Source organism: Salmo salar, chromosome ssa11 (assembly GCF_905237065.1).
Source record: "Salmo salar chromosome ssa11, Ssal_v3.1, whole genome shotgun sequence".
Classification (NCBI taxonomy): domain Eukaryota; kingdom Metazoa; phylum Chordata; class Actinopteri; order Salmoniformes; family Salmonidae; genus Salmo; species Salmo salar.
Window position 1 is genome coordinate 22,380,001 of NC_059452.1, and position 20,000 is coordinate 22,400,000.

Genomic DNA, 20,000 nt, shown 5'->3' on the forward strand with positions numbered 1-20,000 from the left:
ACTGTTCAGTAGGACACACAGGAACACACTGTTCAGTAGGACACACAGAAACACACTGTTCAGTAGGACACACAGAAACACACTGTTCAGTAGGACACACAGAAACACACTGTTCAGTAGGACACACAGGAACACACTGTTCAGTAGGACACACAGGAACCCACTGTTCAGTAGGACACACAGAAACACACTGTTCAGTAGGACACACAGGAACACACTGTTCAGTAGGACACACAGAAACACACTGTTCAGTAGGACACACAGGAACACACTGTTCAGTAGGACACACAGGAACACACTGTTCAGTAGAACACACAGTAACACACTGTTCAGTAGGACACACACACTGATAGGAGGCTATAACATGACAGGAAAGCACCATGGAGGTTTTATGTGTGTGTGTGTGTGTGTGTGTCAGTGTTTGTGTGTATGAGGGCTTGTCTATAAATATCTTTGGAGACAGCAAAGTGGCTGGAGATCCGGAGGAGGCCCACGCTTCAGCCCGCCCACCCCAGCGACGGCACTCCTAACGTGGGCAGCATCGGCCCCATGACTGGCCTGTTCCTCTGGAGCTGTGGAGCATGACTCACACACACTGTCTCTACCTACGCCAGGCAGACTGCACACAGACAGGCCCAAAATAACAGAGGGACTTTTCTGGTCGGTTTTAAAAAATGCCTAGGTTTAATCATAGTCTCTGTGTGTGTTTCTGTACCTCCCTCAGACTATTTGACGACTGTCCCAGCTAGGTTGAAATAGCAACAGACACACAACACGCACATGTACACATGTACACACACACACCTGGTTGACAAGAGAGATAGAGAGAGATGAGACAGTGAGACAAACAGTATGTGTGCAAGAAAGGGAGAGAGAGAGAGAGAGAGAGAGAGAGAGAGAGAGAGGGGTGAGAAAATAGATTATGTGCAAGTGACAGTGAGGGAGTGTGTGAGAGGGAGAGAGAGAGAGAGAGAGAGAGAGAGAGAGAGAGAGAGAGAGAGGGGTGAGAAAATAGATTATGTGCAAGTGACAGTGAGGGAGTGTGTGAGAGGGAGAGAAAATAAAGAGAAATAGAAATGGAGTGAAAGGGAGAGATGGAGAGGGAGTGGAGAAGAGAAGGGGAAGGTGAGAAACAATGGAGGAATAGAATGAGATTGAGAGGGTGAGTGTGTGAGAGAGAGGGAGAGAGAATGAGATTGAGAGGGTGAGTGTGTGAGAGAGAGGGAGAGATTGGGGTTGTGAGCTCTGTCTCTGTTTCTTTCTCAGAGTAATAAATCATTGGTGTTGGGCCCCCGGTGTGAGCTGCAGGGGAGCCAAGCAGCCAGAGAGAGCCAGGGAGGGCCAAGGAGGAGGGGACCTCTCTCAAACACACAGCCTGATTATGAGAGCCTGACCCGGGGTGGATGGCTGGGGCCGCTGGGGCTCACTGGAGCTGGGGCAGACAGCCAGATACACAAACAGACACACACGTACACACATACACTCACACACACCCAAACAGGACCCCTGCCAGCCCTACTCAGGGGACTCTCAGCAGAGTCTGGCTCCGTCCCCCTGGAGGGGCCCAGCAGCGTATGTGTGTGTGTCTTAGGGGGCCAGTGAAGATCAGCTCCTGTGTATGAGGGCCAGCCAGAGTCTCTGTCCTGGGGAAGGTTACACCTCATAGACACACACACCATGGTTGACCAGAGCCACTGCTTCACACACCATCTACCAGAAAGGCCTCAACGAGCTGCTGCTCAAAGCCAGCCAGCCAAACAGCCGCCGAGAGAATAGCGTGTGTGTGTGTGTGTGTGTATGTGTGTGTGTGTGTTTACACGGGAGAATAGCAGCCTTGTCCATCTGTGACCTAAGTCTGACCCTGTCCAGACAACAACCAACAACTGAACAAACAACATCCTACTGTCTGTAACACACAGTAATATCCCATATCCAGACCAGATAGACATATCAACTCACAATCAAACCCTGAGCTGTATGTCTGACTGATAGAAACCTGTAGGAGGTCGAAAGGGTAGTGAGAAGAAGAGAAGTATTCTATTGATTCAGTGTTCATTGAGAAACGTCTGTAGAAACCTCCTAAGTTTTACTGAGAAGTGAGTCTGAGAGGAGAGTGGGTCAGTGTGTTACAGCTGCATCATATGAGCCCTCCACGACCAATTCTAAAAGCACCCCACCACACAATGACTACTTCACAGTCAGGTTAGACCAGTGGGACAGCACGGGACAGGGGACAATAAACTGAACAACCCAACGGTGTGTGTGTGTGTGTGTCTGCTCCAGGTGAGGAGAGGAGGTGACACAAACATGCAATGTCATTCACACACACACACACACACACACACACACACACACACACACACACACACACACACACACACACACACACACACACACACCGCTGGCGCTTAAATGGGTCAACTAGCATGGCTGTCCTGCGTGCTGCTCTCTTAGAGGAGGCTGCATAATTCAATCTAGTGTGAATATCACTCCACTGCTATTAGCAGCTAAACACGACACACACAGACAGCCCATCTGAGGGGTTAGGCTACAGGGGTCAGGGGTTAGAGGTTAGGGTCCAGGAGGACAGACGGTTTTTGAATGAGCTTAGCGCCTCAGGGAGGAAGGAAGGAGTGAGAGGAGGGTAAGAAGAGGGGACGGTTAGTTCATAGGGGTAAGAGGGATTTCTGACAACAGCTGGTTGTACAATGGCTTTAAATGACCCAACGTTTCTACACCTTGTATAAGCTTGATAACAATACACCTGGCATTAAGAAACTCCTTAATCATAACTCTGTCTGTCCACGTGTGTGTTGTCCTTACCTCGAGGATCCTCAGCCTGTTTGGCCAGTTTACGGAGGGCAGCGGCGAATCCGGAGTGTGCGGACTGGGCCGCCGGGCTCCCATTGGCTACGATAGATCCGTTAAGGGGCGACGGGGTGAGGGGGCTGACCGTCGCGGTGGTGCGAGTTGCCGTGGATATCATTCCTAAGGAAGGTGACTTTGGCTCATGGCTCATGCCTGGAGAGAGGAGAGAGAGGGAGAGAAAGGGTTAATAGACATAATAGACTGATGTATGTCATTTATAAAGCGGCTGTAGATGATGGGTCAGTCAGTCTGTCAGTCAGACTAACTCATGCTGTGATTGGTCAACTTATCAGTTGAGGGTTCAGACAGCTGACACTATGGAACTCCTCCCCCCAGTGACACTGGAAAATCTCTCTCACACACTGGGGGCTATCTGTCTGTCTCACACCAGACCACACACACACACACACACACACACACACACACACACACACACACACACACACACACACACACACACACACACACACACACACACACACACACACACACACAGACACACACGGTGGTGAGTGAGAGCTGAGAGTCAGCCAGAGCCCAGTGCTGTCTGTGTGTCTGTGTGTCTGTGTGTCTGTATGTCTGTGTGTCTGTATGTCTAGCTGGGGGAGGGGGGCTTTGGGCTTAGGCTGGGGAGCTGGGGTTAAAGGTTATAGGCTACAGGGTGTGTGACCCCTACCTCACGGGTCCAGTCTGTCTGCCTCAGCCCACTCAGCAGCTCTACTTAACATGCTCCAACTGAGCCAGGGCCAATAGAAACCTTTCAAACACACACCATGAGAGAACAGTATGATAGAGGTAACACACACCATGAGAGAACAGTATGATAGAGGAAACACACACCATGAGAGAACAGTATGATAGAGGTAACACACACCATGAGAGAACAGTATGATAGAGGCAACACACACCATGAGAGAACAGTATGATAGAGGTAACACACACCATGAGAGAACAGTATGATAGAGGTAACACACACCATGAGAGAACAGTATGATAGAGGTAACACACACCATGAGAGAACAGTATGATAGAGGTAACACACACCATGAGAGAACAGTATGATAGAGGTAACACACACCATGAGAGAACAGTATGATAGAGGAAACACACACCATGAGAGAACAGTATGATAGAGGTAACACACACCATGAGAGAACAGTATGATAGAGGAAACACACACCATGAGAGAACAGTATGATAGAGGTAACACACACCATGAGAGAACAGTATGATAGAGGTAACACACACCATGAGAGAACAGTATGATAGAGGTAACACACACCATGAGAGAACAGTATGATAGAGGAAACACACACCATGAGAGAACAGTATGATAGAGGAAACACACACCATGAGAGAACAGTATGATAGAGGTAACACACACCATGAGAGAACAGTATGATAGAGGAAACACACACCATGAGAGAACAGTATGATAGAGGTAACACACACCATGAGAGAACAGTATGATAGAGGAAACACACACCATGAGAGAACAGTATGATAGAGGTAACACACACCATGAGAGAACAGTATGATAGAGGTAACACACACCATGAGAGAACAGTATGATAGAGGTAACACACACCATGAGAGAACAGTATGATAGAGGTAACACACACCATGAGAGAACAGTATGATAGAGGTAACACACACCATGAGAGAACAGTATGATAGAGGTAACACACACCATGAGAGAACAGTATGATAGAGGTAACACACACCATGAGAGAACAGTATGATAGAGGTAACACACACCATGAGAGAACAGTATGATAGAGGAAACACACACCATGAGAGAACAGTATGATAGAGGTAACACACACCATGAGAGAACAGTATGATAGAGGTAACACACACCATGAGAGAACAGTATGATAGAGGTAACACACACCATGAGAGAACAGTATGATAGAGGTAACACACACCATGAGAGAACAGTATGATAGAGGTAACACACACCATGAGAGAACAGTATGATAGAGGTAACACACACCATGAGAGAACAGTATGATAGAGGTAACACACACCATGAGAGAACAGTATGATAGAGGTAACACACACCATGAGAGAACAGTATGATAGAGGTAACACACACCATGAGAGAACAGTATGATAGAGGTAACACACACCATGAGAGAACAGTATGATAGAGGTAACACACACCATGAGAGAACAGTATGATAGAGGTAACACACACCATGAGAGAACAGTATGATAGAGGTAACACACACCATGAGAGAACAGTATGATAGAGGTAACACACACCATGAGAGAACAGTATGATAGAGGTAACACACACCATGAGAGAACAGTATGATAGAGGTAACACACACCATGAGAGAACAGTATGATAGAGGTAACACACACCATGAGAGAACAGTATGATAGAGGTAACACACACCATGAGAGAACAGTATGATAGAGGTAACACACACCATGAGAGAACAGTATGATAGAGGTAACACACACCATGAGAGAACAGTATGATAGAGGTAACACACACCATGAGAGAACAGTATGATAGAGGTAACACACACCATGAGAGAACAGTATGATAGAGGTAACACACACCATGAGAGAACAGTATGATAGAGGTAACACACACCATGAGAGAACAGTATGATAGAGGAAACACACACCATGAGAGAACAGTATGATAGAGGTAACACACACCATGAGAGAACAGTATGATAGAGGTAACACACACCATGAGAGAACAGTATGATAGAGGTAACACACACCATGAGAGAACAGTATGATAGAGGTAACACACACCATGAGAGAACAGTATGATAGAGGTAACACACACCATGAGAGAACAGTATGATAGAGGTAACACACACCATGAGAGAACAGTATGATAGAGGTAACACACACCATGAGAGAACAGTATGATAGAGGTAACACACACCATGAGAGAACAGTATGATAGAGGTAACACACACCATGAGAGAACAGTATGATAGAGGTAACACACACCATGAGAGAACAGTATGATAGAGGTAACACACACCATGAGAGAACAGTATGATAGAGGTAACACACACCATGAGAGAACAGTATGATAGAGGTAACACACACCATGAGAGAACAGTATGATAGAGGTAACACACACCATGAGAGAACAGTATGATAGAGGTAACACACACCATGAGAGAACAGTATGATAGAGGTAACACACACCATGAGAGAACAGTATGATAGAGGTAACACACACCATGAGAGAACAGTATGATAGAGGTAACACACACCATGAGAGAACAGTATGATAGAGGTAACACACACCATGAGAGAACAGTATGATAGAGGTAACACACACCATGAGAGAACAGTATGATAGAGGTAACACACACCATGAGAGAACAGTATGATAGAGGTAACACACACCATGAGAGAACAGTATGATAGAGGTAACACACACCATGAGAGAACAGTATGATAGAGGTAACACACACCATGAGAGAACAGTATGATAGAGGTAACACACACCATGAGAGAACAGTATGATAGAGGTAACACACACCATGAGAGAACAGTATGATAGAGGTAACACACACCATGAGAGAACAGTATGATAGAGGTAACACACACCATGAGAGAACAGTATGATAGAGGTAACACACACCATGAGAGAACAGTATGATAGAGGTAACACACACCATGAGAGAACAGTATGATAGAGGTAACACACACCATGAGAGAACAGTATGATAGAGGTAACACACACCATGAGAGAACAGTATGATAGAGGTAACACACACCATGAGAGAACAGTATGATAGAGGTAACACACACCATGAGAGAACAGTATGATAGAGGTAACACACACCATGAGAGAACAGTATGATAGAGGTAACACACACCATGAGAGAACAGTATGATAGAGGTAACACACACCATGAGAGAACAGTATGATAGAGGTAACACACACCATGAGAGAACAGTATGATAGAGGTAACACACACCATGAGAGAACAGTATGATAGAGGTAACACACACCATGAGAGAACAGTATGATAGAGGTAACACACACCATGAGAGAACAGTATGATAGAGGAAACACACACCATGAGAGAACAGTATGATAGAGGTAACACACACCATGAGAGAACAGTATGATAGAGGTAACACACACCATGAGAGAACAGTATGATAGAGGAAACACACACCATGAGAGAACAGTATGATAGAGGTAACACACACCATGAGAGAACAGTATGATAGAGGTAACACACACCATGAGAGAACAGTATGATAGAGGTAACACACACCATGAGAGAACAGTATGATAGAGGTAACACACACCATGAGAGAACAGTATGATAGAGGTAACACACACCATGAGAGAACAGTATGATAGAGGTAACACACACCATGAGAGAACAGTATGATAGAGGTAACACACACCATGAGAGAACAGTATGATAGAGGTAACACACACCATGAGAGAACAGTATGATAGAGGTAACACACACCATGAGAGAACAGTATGATAGAGGTAACACACACCATGAGAGAACAGTATGATAGAGGTAACACACACCATGAGAGAACAGTATGATAGAGGTAACACACACCATGAGAGAACAGTATGATAGAGGTAACACACACCATGAGAGAACAGTATGATAGAGGTAACACACACCATGAGAGAACAGTATGATAGAGGTAACACACACCATGAGAGAACAGTATGATAGAGGTAACACACACCATGAGAGAACAGTATGATAGAGGTAACACACACCATGAGAGAACAGTATGATAGAGGTAACACACACCATGAGAGAACAGTATGATAGAGGTAACACACACCATGAGAGAACAGTATGATAGAGGTAACACACACCATGAGAGAACAGTATGATAGAGGTAACACACACCATGAGAGAACAGTATGATAGAGGTAACACACACCATGAGAGAACAGTATGATAGAGGTAACACACACCATGAGAGAACAGTATGATAGAGGAAACACACACCATGAGAGAACAGTATGATAGAGGTAACACACACCATGAGAGAACAGTATGATAGAGGTAACACACACCATGAGAGAACAGTATGATAGAGGTAACACACACCATGAGAGAACAGTATGATAGAGGTAACACACACCATGAGAGAACAGTATGATAGAGGTAACACACACCATGAGAGAACAGTATGATAGAGGTAACACACACCATGAGAGAACAGTATGATAGAGGTAACACACACCATGAGAGAACAGTATGATAGAGGTAACACACACCATGAGAGAACAGTATGATAGAGGTAACACACACCATGAGAGAACAGTATGATAGAGGTAACACACACCATGAGAGAACAGTATGATAGAGGTAACACACACCATGAGAGAACAGTATGATAGAGGAAACACACACCATGAGAGAACAGTATGATAGAGGTAACACACACCATGAGAGAACAGTATGATAGAGGTAACACACACCATGAGAGAACAGTATGATAGAGGTAACACACACCATGAGAGAACAGTATGATAGAGGTAACACACACCATGAGAGAACAGTATGATAGAGGTAACACACACCATGAGAGAACAGTATGATAGAGGTAACACACACCATGAGAGAACAGTATGATAGAGGTAACACACACCATGAGAGAACAGTATGATAGAGGTAACACACACCATGAGAGAACAGTATGATAGAGGTAACACACACCATGAGAGAACAGTATGATAGAGGTAACACACACCATGAGAGAACAGTATGATAGAGGTAACACACACCATGAGAGAACAGTATGATAGAGGTAACACACACCATGAGAGAACAGTATGATAGAGGTAACACACACCATGAGAGAACAGTATGATAGAGGTAACACACACCATGAGAGAACAGTATGATAGAGGTAACACACACCATGAGAGAACAGTATGATAGAGGTAACACACACCATGAGAGAACAGTATGATAGAGGAAACACACACCATGAGAGAACAGTATGATAGAGGTAACACACACCATGAGAGAACAGTATGATAGAGGAAACACACACCATGAGAGAACAGTATGATAGAGGTAACACACACCATGAGAGAACAGTATGATAGAGGTAACACACACCATGAGAGAACAGTATGATAGAGGTAACACACACCATGAGAGAACAGTATGATAGAGGTAACACACACCATGAGAGAACAGTATGATAGAGGTAACACACACCATGAGAGAACAGTATGATAGAGGTAACACACACCATGAGAGAACAGTATGATAGAGGAAACACACACCATGAGAGAACAGTATGATAGAGGTAACACACACCATGAGAGAACAGTATGATAGAGGTAACACACACCATGAGAGAACAGTATGATAGAGGTAACACACACCATGAGAGAACAGTATGATAGAGGAAACACACACCATGAGAGAACAGTATGATAGAGGTAACACACACCATGAGAGAACAGTATGATAGAGGTAACACACACCATGAGAGAACAGTATGATAGAGGTAACACACACCATGAGAGAACAGTATGATAGAGGTAACACACACCATGAGAGAACAGTATGATAGAGGTAACACACACCATGAGAGAACAGTATGATAGAGGTAACACACACCATGAGAGAACAGTATGATAGAGGTAACACACACCATGAGAGAACAGTATGATAGAGGTAACACACACCATGAGAGAACAGTATGATAGAGGTAACACACACCATGAGAGAACAGTATGATAGAGGTAACACACACCATGAGAGAACAGTATGATAGAGGTAACACACACCATGAGAGAACAGTATGATAGAGGTAACACACACCATGAGAGAACAGTATGATAGAGGTAACACACACCATGAGAGAACAGTATGATAGAGGTAACACACACCATGAGAGAACAGTATGATAGAGGAAACACACACCATGAGAGAACAGTATGATAGAGGTAACACACACCATGAGAGAACAGTATGATAGAGGTAACACACACCATGAGAGAACAGTATGATAGAGGTAACACACACCATGAGAGAACAGTATGATAGAGGTAACACACACCATGAGAGAACAGTATGATAGAGGTAACACACACCATGAGAGAACAGTATGATAGAGGAAACACACACCATGAGAGAACAGTATGATAGAGGTAACACACACCATGAGAGAACAGTATGATAGAGGTAACACACACCATGAGAGAACAGTATGATAGAGGTAACACACACCATGAGAGAACAGTATGATAGAGGTAACACACACCATGAGAGAACAGTATGATAGAGGTAACACACACCATGAGAGAACAGTATGATAGAGGTAACACACACCATGAGAGAACAGTATGATAGAGGTAACACACACCATGAGAGAACAGTATGATAGAGGTAACACACACCATGAGAGAACAGTATGATAGAGGTAACACACACCATGAGAGAACAGTATGATAGAGGTAACACACACCATGAGAGAACAGTATGATAGAGGTAACACACACCATGAGAGAACAGTATGATAGAGGTAACACACACCATGAGAGAACAGTATGATAGAGGTAACACACACCATGAGAGAACAGTATGATAGAGGTAACACACACCATGAGAGAACAGTATGATAGAGGTAACACACACCATGAGAGAACAGTATGATAGAGGTAACACACACCATGAGAGAACAGTATGATAGAGGTAACACACACCATGAGAGAACAGTATGATAGAGGTAACACACACCATGAGAGAACAGTATGATAGAGGTAACACACACCATGAGAGAACAGTATGATAGAGGTAACACACACCATGAGAGAACAGTATGATAGAGGTAACACACACCATGAGAGAACAGTATGATAGAGGTAACACACACCATGAGAGAACAGTATGATAGAGGTAACACACACCATGAGAGAACAGTATGATAGAGGTAACACACACCATGAGAGAACAGTATGATAGAGGTAACACACACCATGAGAGAACAGTATGATAGAGGTAACACACACCATGAGAGAACAGTATGATAGAGGTAACACACACCATGAGAGAACAGTATGATAGAGGTAACACACACCATGAGAGAACAGTATGATAGAGGTAACACACACCATGAGAGAACAGTATGATAGAGGTAACACACACCATGAGAGAACAGTATGATAGAGGTAACACACACCATGAGAGAACAGTATGATAGAGGTAACACACACCATGAGAGAACAGTATGATAGAGGTAACACACACCATGAGAGAACAGTATGATAGAGGTAACACACACCATGAGAGAACAGTATGATAGAGGTAACACACACCATGAGAGAACAGTATGATAGAGGTAACACACACCATGAGAGAACAGTATGATAGAGGTAACACACACCATGAGAGAACAGTATGATAGAGGTAACACACACCATGAGAGAACAGTATGATAGAGGTAACACACACCATGAGAGAACAGTATGATAGAGGTAACACACACCATGAGAGAACAGTATGATAGAGGTAACACACACCATGAGAGAACAGTATGATAGAGGTAACACACACCATGAGAGAACAGTATGATAGAGGTAACACACACCATGAGAGAACAGTATGATAGAGGTAACACACACCATGAGAGAACAGTATGATAGAGGTAACACACACCATGAGAGAACAGTATGATAGAGGTAACACACACCATGAGAGAACAGTATGATAGAGGTAACACACACCATGAGAGAACAGTATGATAGAGGTAACACACACCATGAGAGAACAGTATGATAGAGGTAACACACACCATGAGAGAACAGTATGATAGAGGTAACACACACCATGAGAGAACAGTATGATAGAGGTAACACACACCATGAGAGAACAGTATGATAGAGGTAACACACACCATGAGAGAACAGTATGATAGAGGTAACACACACCATGAGAGAACAGTATGATAGAGGTAACACACACCATGAGAGAACAGTATGATAGAGGTAACACACACCATGAGAGAACAGTATGATAGAGGTAACACACACCATGAGAGAACAGTATGATAGAGGTAACACACACCATGAGAGAACAGTATGATAGAGGTAACACACACCATGAGAGAACAGTATGATAGAGGTAACACACACCATGAGAGAACAGTATGATAGAGGTAACACACACCATGAGAGAACAGTATGATAGAGGTAACACACACCATGAGAGAACAGTATGATAGAGGTAACACACACCATGAGAGAACAGTATGATAGAGGTAACACACACCATGAGAGAACAGTATGATAGAGGTAACACACACCATGAGAGAACAGTATGATAGAGGTAACACACACCATGAGAGAACAGTATGATAGAGGTAACACACACCATGAGAGAACAGTATGATAGAGGTAACACACACCATGAGAGAACAGTATGATAGAGGTAACACACACCATGAGAGAACAGTATGATAGAGGTAACACACACCATGAGAGAACAGTATGATAGAGGTAACACACACCATGAGAGAACAGTATGATAGAGGTAACACACACCATGAGAGAACAGTATGATAGAGGTAACACACACCATGAGAGAACAGTATGATAGAGGTAACACACACCATGAGAGAACAGTATGATAGAGGTAACACACACCATGAGAGAACAGTATGATAGAGGTAACACACACCATGAGAGAACAGTATGATAGAGGTAACACACACCATGAGAGAACAGTATGATAGAGGTAACACACACCATGAGAGAACAGTATGATAGAGGTAACACACACCATGAGAGAACAGTATGATAGAGGTAACACACACCATGAGAGAACAGTATGATAGAGGTAACACACACCATGAGAGAACAGTATGATAGAGGTAACACACACCATGAGAGAACAGTATGATAGAGGTAACACACACCATGAGAGAACAGTATGATAGAGGTAACACACACCATGAGAGAACAGTATGATAGAGGTAACACACACCATGAGAGAACAGTATGATAGAGGTAACACACACCATGAGAGAACAGTATGATAGAGGTAACACACACCATGAGAGAACAGTATGATAGAGGTAACACACACCATGAGAGAACAGTATGATAGAGGAAACACACACCATGAGAGAACAGTATGATAGAGGAAACACACACCATGAGAGAACAGTATGATAGAGGTAACACACACCATGAGAGAACAGTATGATAGAGGAAACACACACCATGAGAGAACAGTATGATAGAGGTAACACACACCATGAGAGAACAGTATGATAGAGGTAACACACACCATGAGAGAACAGTATGATAGAGGTAACACACACCATGAGAGAACAGTATGATAGAGGAAACACACACCATGAGAGAACAGTATGATAGAGGTAACACACACCATGAGAGAACAGTATGATAGAGGTAACACACACCATGAGAGAACAGTATGATAGAGGAAACACACACCATGAGAGAACAGTATGATAGAGGAAACACACACCATGAGAGAACAGTATGATAGAGGAAACACACACCATGAGAGAACAGTATGATAGAGGAAACACACACCATGAGAGAACAGTATGATAGAGGTAACACACACCATGAGAGAACAGTATGATAGAGGTAACACACACCATGAGAGAACAGTATGATAGAGGAAACACACACCATGAGAGAACAGTATGATAGAGGTAACACACACCATGAGAGAACAGTATGATAGAGGTAACACACACCATGAGAGAACAGTATGATAGAGGTAACACACACCATGAGAGAACAGTATGATAGAGGTAACACACACCATGAGAGAACAGTATGATAGAGGTAACACACACCATGAGAGAACAGTATGATAGAGGTAACACACACCATGAGAGAACAGTATGATAGAGGTAACACACACCATGAGAGAACAGTATGATAGAGGTAACACACACCATGAGAGAACAGTATGATAGAGGTAACACACACCATGAGAGAACAGTATGATAGAGGTAACACACACCATGAGAGAACAGTATGATAGAGGTAACACACACCATGAGAGAACAGTATGATAGAGGTAACACACACCATGAGAGAACAGTATGATAGAGGAAACACACACCATGAGAGAACAGTATGATAGAGGTAACACACACCATGAGAGAACAGTATGATAGAGGAAACACACACCATGAGAGAACAGTATGATAGAGGTAACACACACCATGAGAGAACAGTATGATAGAGGTAACACACACCATGAGAGAACAGTATGATAGAGGTAACACACACCATGAGAGAACAGTATGATAGAGGTAACACACACCATGAGAGAACAGTATGATAGAGGTAACACACACCATGAGAGAACAGTATGATAGAGGTAACACACACCATGAGAGAACAGTATGATAGAGGAAACACACACCATGAGAGAACAGTATGATAGAGGAAACACACACCATGAGAGAACAGTATGATAGAGGTAACACACACCATGAGAGAACAGTATGATAGAGGTAACACACACCATGAGAGAACAGTATGATAGAGGTAACACACACCATGAGAGAACAGTATGATAGAGGTAACACACACCATGAGAGAACAGTATGATAGAGGAAACACACACCATGAGAGAACAGTATGATAGAGGTAACACACACCATGAGAGAACAGTATGATAGAGGTAACACACACCATGAGAGAACAGTATGATAGAGGTAACACACACCATGAGAGAACAGTATGATAGAGGTAACACACACCATGAGAGAACAGTATGATAGAGGAAACACACACCATGAGAGAACAGTATGATAGAGGTAACACACACCATGAGAGAACAGTATGATAGAGGTAACACACACCATGAGAGAACAGTATGATAGAGGTAACACACACCATGAGAGAACAGTATGATAGAGGTAACACACATACCAGATCACCATAATCATCCCCATCTTAACATCATGATGGTCATTGTGGTGATTGCTACAGTAATGAACACCAGCTACAAGCTATTTCCACTTCCATCCACTACTATCATCAAGTCTGGTTCACACACACACTCACTCATGCGGACCCATCTACAGTAGTGGGAGTGTGTGTGCTCGCGTGCGTTTGTGCGTCTGTGGGAGTGTGTGTTGTTGAATCACAGATAAACATCATAAAGCCTTATACAGTCCTACATCCAGTGTACAGTCTGAAAAGCATATGATCTACTCTGAGTTTACATTGCCTTCATAGTGTTTATAGTGATATAGCACCATCAGTAAACTGGATAGTTGACGCACTATGTACAGTACACAGCTACTGCTATTAGCATTACCCATCATGTTAATATGGTGTCCATGTGATACCCACTCACCCCTCTCTCTTTCCATAACCCTCCCTCCCTCCCTCCCTCCGCTGAGTGACATGCTGGACTGTGAGTGGAGTTTTTCTGTGTCAGGTTTATGAGCACACCGTGTGAGGGTGTAGGGGATCGAGGGTTTCTCTCTCTCTCAGTGAAGGGGTGAAAGGGGACACTGTGATGACAGCTCCTGGACCGGTGGAATCCCACACACACACACACACACACACACACACACACACACACACACACACACACACACACACACACACACACACACACCACTAAGCATGCACACATCTTACATGAGCAAACACATGGAATAAACACACACATACTTTACACAAACAAACATACATCACAACTCAACGGTCCCATTAACTACAGGTCTCCAGAGGCTGAGGTCATGGTAGGGTCACAGCAAAGAGCAGCCTGTAGGGATGCAGTGAGATTACACACACACACATGCACACACTACAACATTACTACCACACACCATATCTGATTACACACACACACACACACACACACACACACACACACACACACACACACACACACACACACACACACACACACACACACACACACACACACACACACACACACACACACTACAACATTACTACCACACACCATATCTGATTACACACACACACACACACACACACAATGCACACGCACACACACACACACACACACACACACACACACCTACAACATAACTACCACACACCATATCTGATTACACACACACACACACACACACACACACACACACACACACACACACACACACACACACACACACACACACACACACACACACACACACACACACACTACAACATTACTACCACACACCATATCTGATTACACACACATACACATTACACACATTCAGTCTTATCAATATCACAGATCCACACTCTCAAATGTAGCCCAAAACACACACCATAGATACCCTCACACACCCACGTACACACACACTCCCTCGCACACTTAAACAACGACAGCCAGGCACACACACACCCACACGCACACGCACACGCACACACACACAGTAGCATACAGTGTCAATAGCACTAATAGATCTGTAGAGTTATATATAGGTCCACCCCAGAGCCTGGACAGGTCTATTAAAAACCCATGTCTCCCTGAGAGAGGTCAGGGGTGCTGTGTGTGTGTGTGTGTGTGCCTGGCTGTCGTTGTTTAAGTGTGCGTGGGAGTGTGTGTGTGTCAGTGGGAGAGCGCTGGAGTGGAACAGAAGATGGCGGGGAGTAGTGAACTGGTGGGTCACAGGGACACAGAATGTAACGGGAGAGAAAATGAGTGGCAACACCTCTGGGTCCGCCCTGCTCATAACCTCCCATTCACCCCCTGCACTCCCTGTGAACCTCCAGCAACACAATTCATAATGAAATGAACAATCAGCTCCCTTTCCACACACACACACACACACACACACACACACACACACACACACACACACACACACACACACACACACACACACATCGACAGCCAGGCACAGCGACCGCTCAGTTCACTGCTGTGACCTCGTCACGACTGCAAAGCCCTGCTCCACCCACCTCTTCTTACACACACACACACACACACATGGATACACACACACAGCCTCAGGGCTTTAAAGAAAGAGAGAGCATTCCTGGCAAAGCAGGAACTTTTCACAGGAGCTAATAAGATGGTCATCGACAGCTAGAGAAACACCATACATACTCAAGAAACACAGCCATGCTGATAGCACACACACACACCTCCCTCCCTCACACACACACACACACACACACACACACTCCCTCCCTCCCACACACACACACACACACACACCTCCCTCCCTCACACACACACACCCCTCACACACACACACACACACACACACACACACACACACACACACACACACACACACACACACACACACACACACACACACCTCACCTCCCTCCCTCACACACACACCCCTCCCTCCCTCACACACACACACACACACACCCTCACATACACACACACACACCCCCCTCACATACACACACACACACCCCCCTCCCTCACACACACACACACACACCCCCCACACACACACACACACACACACACACCTCCCTCCCTCACACACACACCCTTCCCTCCCTCACACACACACACACCCCTCCCCCTCACTCCCTCCCTCCCTCACACACACACACCCCCCCCTCCCTCCCTCACACACACACACACCCCTCCCTCCCTCACACACACACACCCCCTCCCTCCCTCACACACACACACTCCTCCCTCCCTCACACACACCCCTCCCTCCCTCCCTCTCCCACACACACACACACACACACACACACACACACACACACACACACACACACACACACACACACACACACACACACACACACACACACACACACAGGGCTAGCGGCGGTGCTAGACCCCCCTCAGAGTAGCAGAGTGAAAGCGGTGACGGATGTTGAGGCTCCTTACTGCACAAAGGACTGGAGCTCCCTGGTTCTCCCATCGCTGCATCTTCAGCCAAACCCAGCACACAGACAGAGACACAGTCAACACACACACCATCTTCTCTTCCTCCTCTCCGTCGCTTCTCTCTCTCTCCTTTTCTTTCTGTCTCTCGCGCACGCTCACTCGGTCGCTCACAAAGACTGTTTGGAGCTTATCTTATGAAGCAACACACCACACAACTCTGCCTATCTCTCTCTCTCTCGCTCTACCCTCCTCTTTCTCTCGCTGAGTGAAAACAGAAATTCTTAGCCTAGCAGCTGCTGCGATGTCACATGACCTTCCCCCTCCTCCTCTCCCTCCCTTCTACCCCCTCCTCCTCTCCCTCCCTTCTACCCCCTCCTCCTCTCCCCCTCTCAACCTATAATTCCTGAGCCATTGGGAGATAACAGAGGCATGGATGCCCTGCCAAGGGGAGCGAGGGAGGGGCAGGGGAGGAGCGAGGGAGCGAGGGAGGGAGGGGGAGTAGGGGAGGGGTGACTGTGTATCAGCTGCCTCTTCTTCTACACACAGCCCCGGTCGTCACATCTGACCCCCTGTCAGGGAGAGAGGGAGGAGGAGGGGAGGAGGAGGGGTGGAGGAGGGGTGGTTAAATATGTGAGGTGCTGACACCCTCCCCTCCTCCTCCCCTCCTCCTCCTCTTCCTGGCTGTTAGGAAAAGAAGAGAGAAAGAGAGACAGAGGGAGAGAGAGAGAGTGCGAGAGAGAGAAAGAGAAAGTGAGTGCGAGAGAGAGAGAGAGAGAGAGAGAGATAATGCCATAGGCTAAGGTGGAAGCTTGTTCTGGCCTGTGTTACTGAAACATTGCCCCCACATCTAATCTGCTAACACACACACACACACACACACACACACACACACACACACACACACACACACACACACACACACACACACACACACACACACACACACACACACACACACACACACACACACACACACACACACACACACACTAAGCAAACACAGCCAGGCTCATGTTCAGATCCAAAAGCTTGGCTTCCAGTGGGAGAGAAAACAGCTTTGATCTGCCCTCTTTATCACCAACCGAGAGTAGACACATTCTACAGTTACCTTACACACACAGAGCCAGTTGAGGGGTTTATACCACACACACACACACACACACACACACACACACACACGTATGCAGACAATACTGCTATTTTGCAATATTACTAAGAGTAAATAACAGCAGACAAGGGCAACGATAGACCTGTATCTATTTTGAGTGTGCTGTCTAAAGTGCTGAACTATACTAGCAAGAATAATATTTTAGATGAACTACAGTCTGGTTTCAGAAAGTCCCGGTCCACTGCCACGCCTGTTGTTTTTAACTGACTTTTAACAGCAGGGCCATTGACTGGGTTCAATCCTATTTAAACAGGTAGAGAACAAATCGTGGATGTTTATGGAAAACATTCTGGTGTGAAGGGGATTAGCTGTGGGGTCCCACAGGGGAGCATCATCGGCCCTCTTCTCTTCCTGCTGTATATTGATGATATGAAATCATCCTGCTCTCGTAAATACTTGTTGTATGTGGATGACTCTGCTCTACTGATGTCCCATAAGAACAAAGCCTCAGTAGAAGAGATCCTTAGTGCAGAGTTATTCAATATCACTACATGGCTTTCAGATAACCAACTTTCTCTGCATCTTGGAAAAACAGAACCCATCTTATCTGGTTCCACAGTAAAGCTTGACCCCTTGGTTTTAGTGTCAAAGTGGGCAACTCAGTGGTTACACCAAAAACTTCCGTCTGCTACCTTGGGTGTGAATTAGATAGGTACCTGACTGGTCCGACTATGGCCCTAAAGGTTTTCACAAAGATAAACTGAAATATTACATTCCTAACTCGGACCTCAAAATATCTGATAGTGACACCTGGCATCTAAAGAATACGCCACAGAGCAGCCAAAACAACTGGTGATAGTTGTATTTAAACACCCCCCTCGTACTCGTCTGGAGGGGGAGGTTTTCATCAGTTAGGCTGGCTATCTGCAGAGAAAACGGCTCATATTATCTCAACTTGGGCTGGTCCATGTACAGTACCAGCCAAAAGTTTAGACACACCTACTCACTGTCCAGTCCACTCTAACAATTACACCCACTCTTTTGGGTTGTTATGATAGATAGATAGATAGATAGATAGATAGATAGATAGATAGATAGATAGATAGATAGATAGATAGATAGATAGATAGATAGATAGATAGATAGATAGATAGATAGATAGATAGATAGATAGATAGATAGAT

At 44.9% G+C, this 20,000-nt stretch overlaps 1 protein-coding gene across 1 annotated transcript in view; it reads right to left on the reverse strand.

The window, feature by feature from the left end:
• The window catches only part of LOC106562196 (genetic suppressor element 1), a 220,292-nt gene that overhangs the window by 138,045 nt on the left and 62,247 nt on the right, over positions 1-20,000 (reverse strand). Inside the window, 1 exon segment of the mRNA XM_045689186.1 lies at positions 2,824-3,021. Coding sequence (XP_045545142.1) covers positions 2,824-3,021 — 198 coding nt within the window.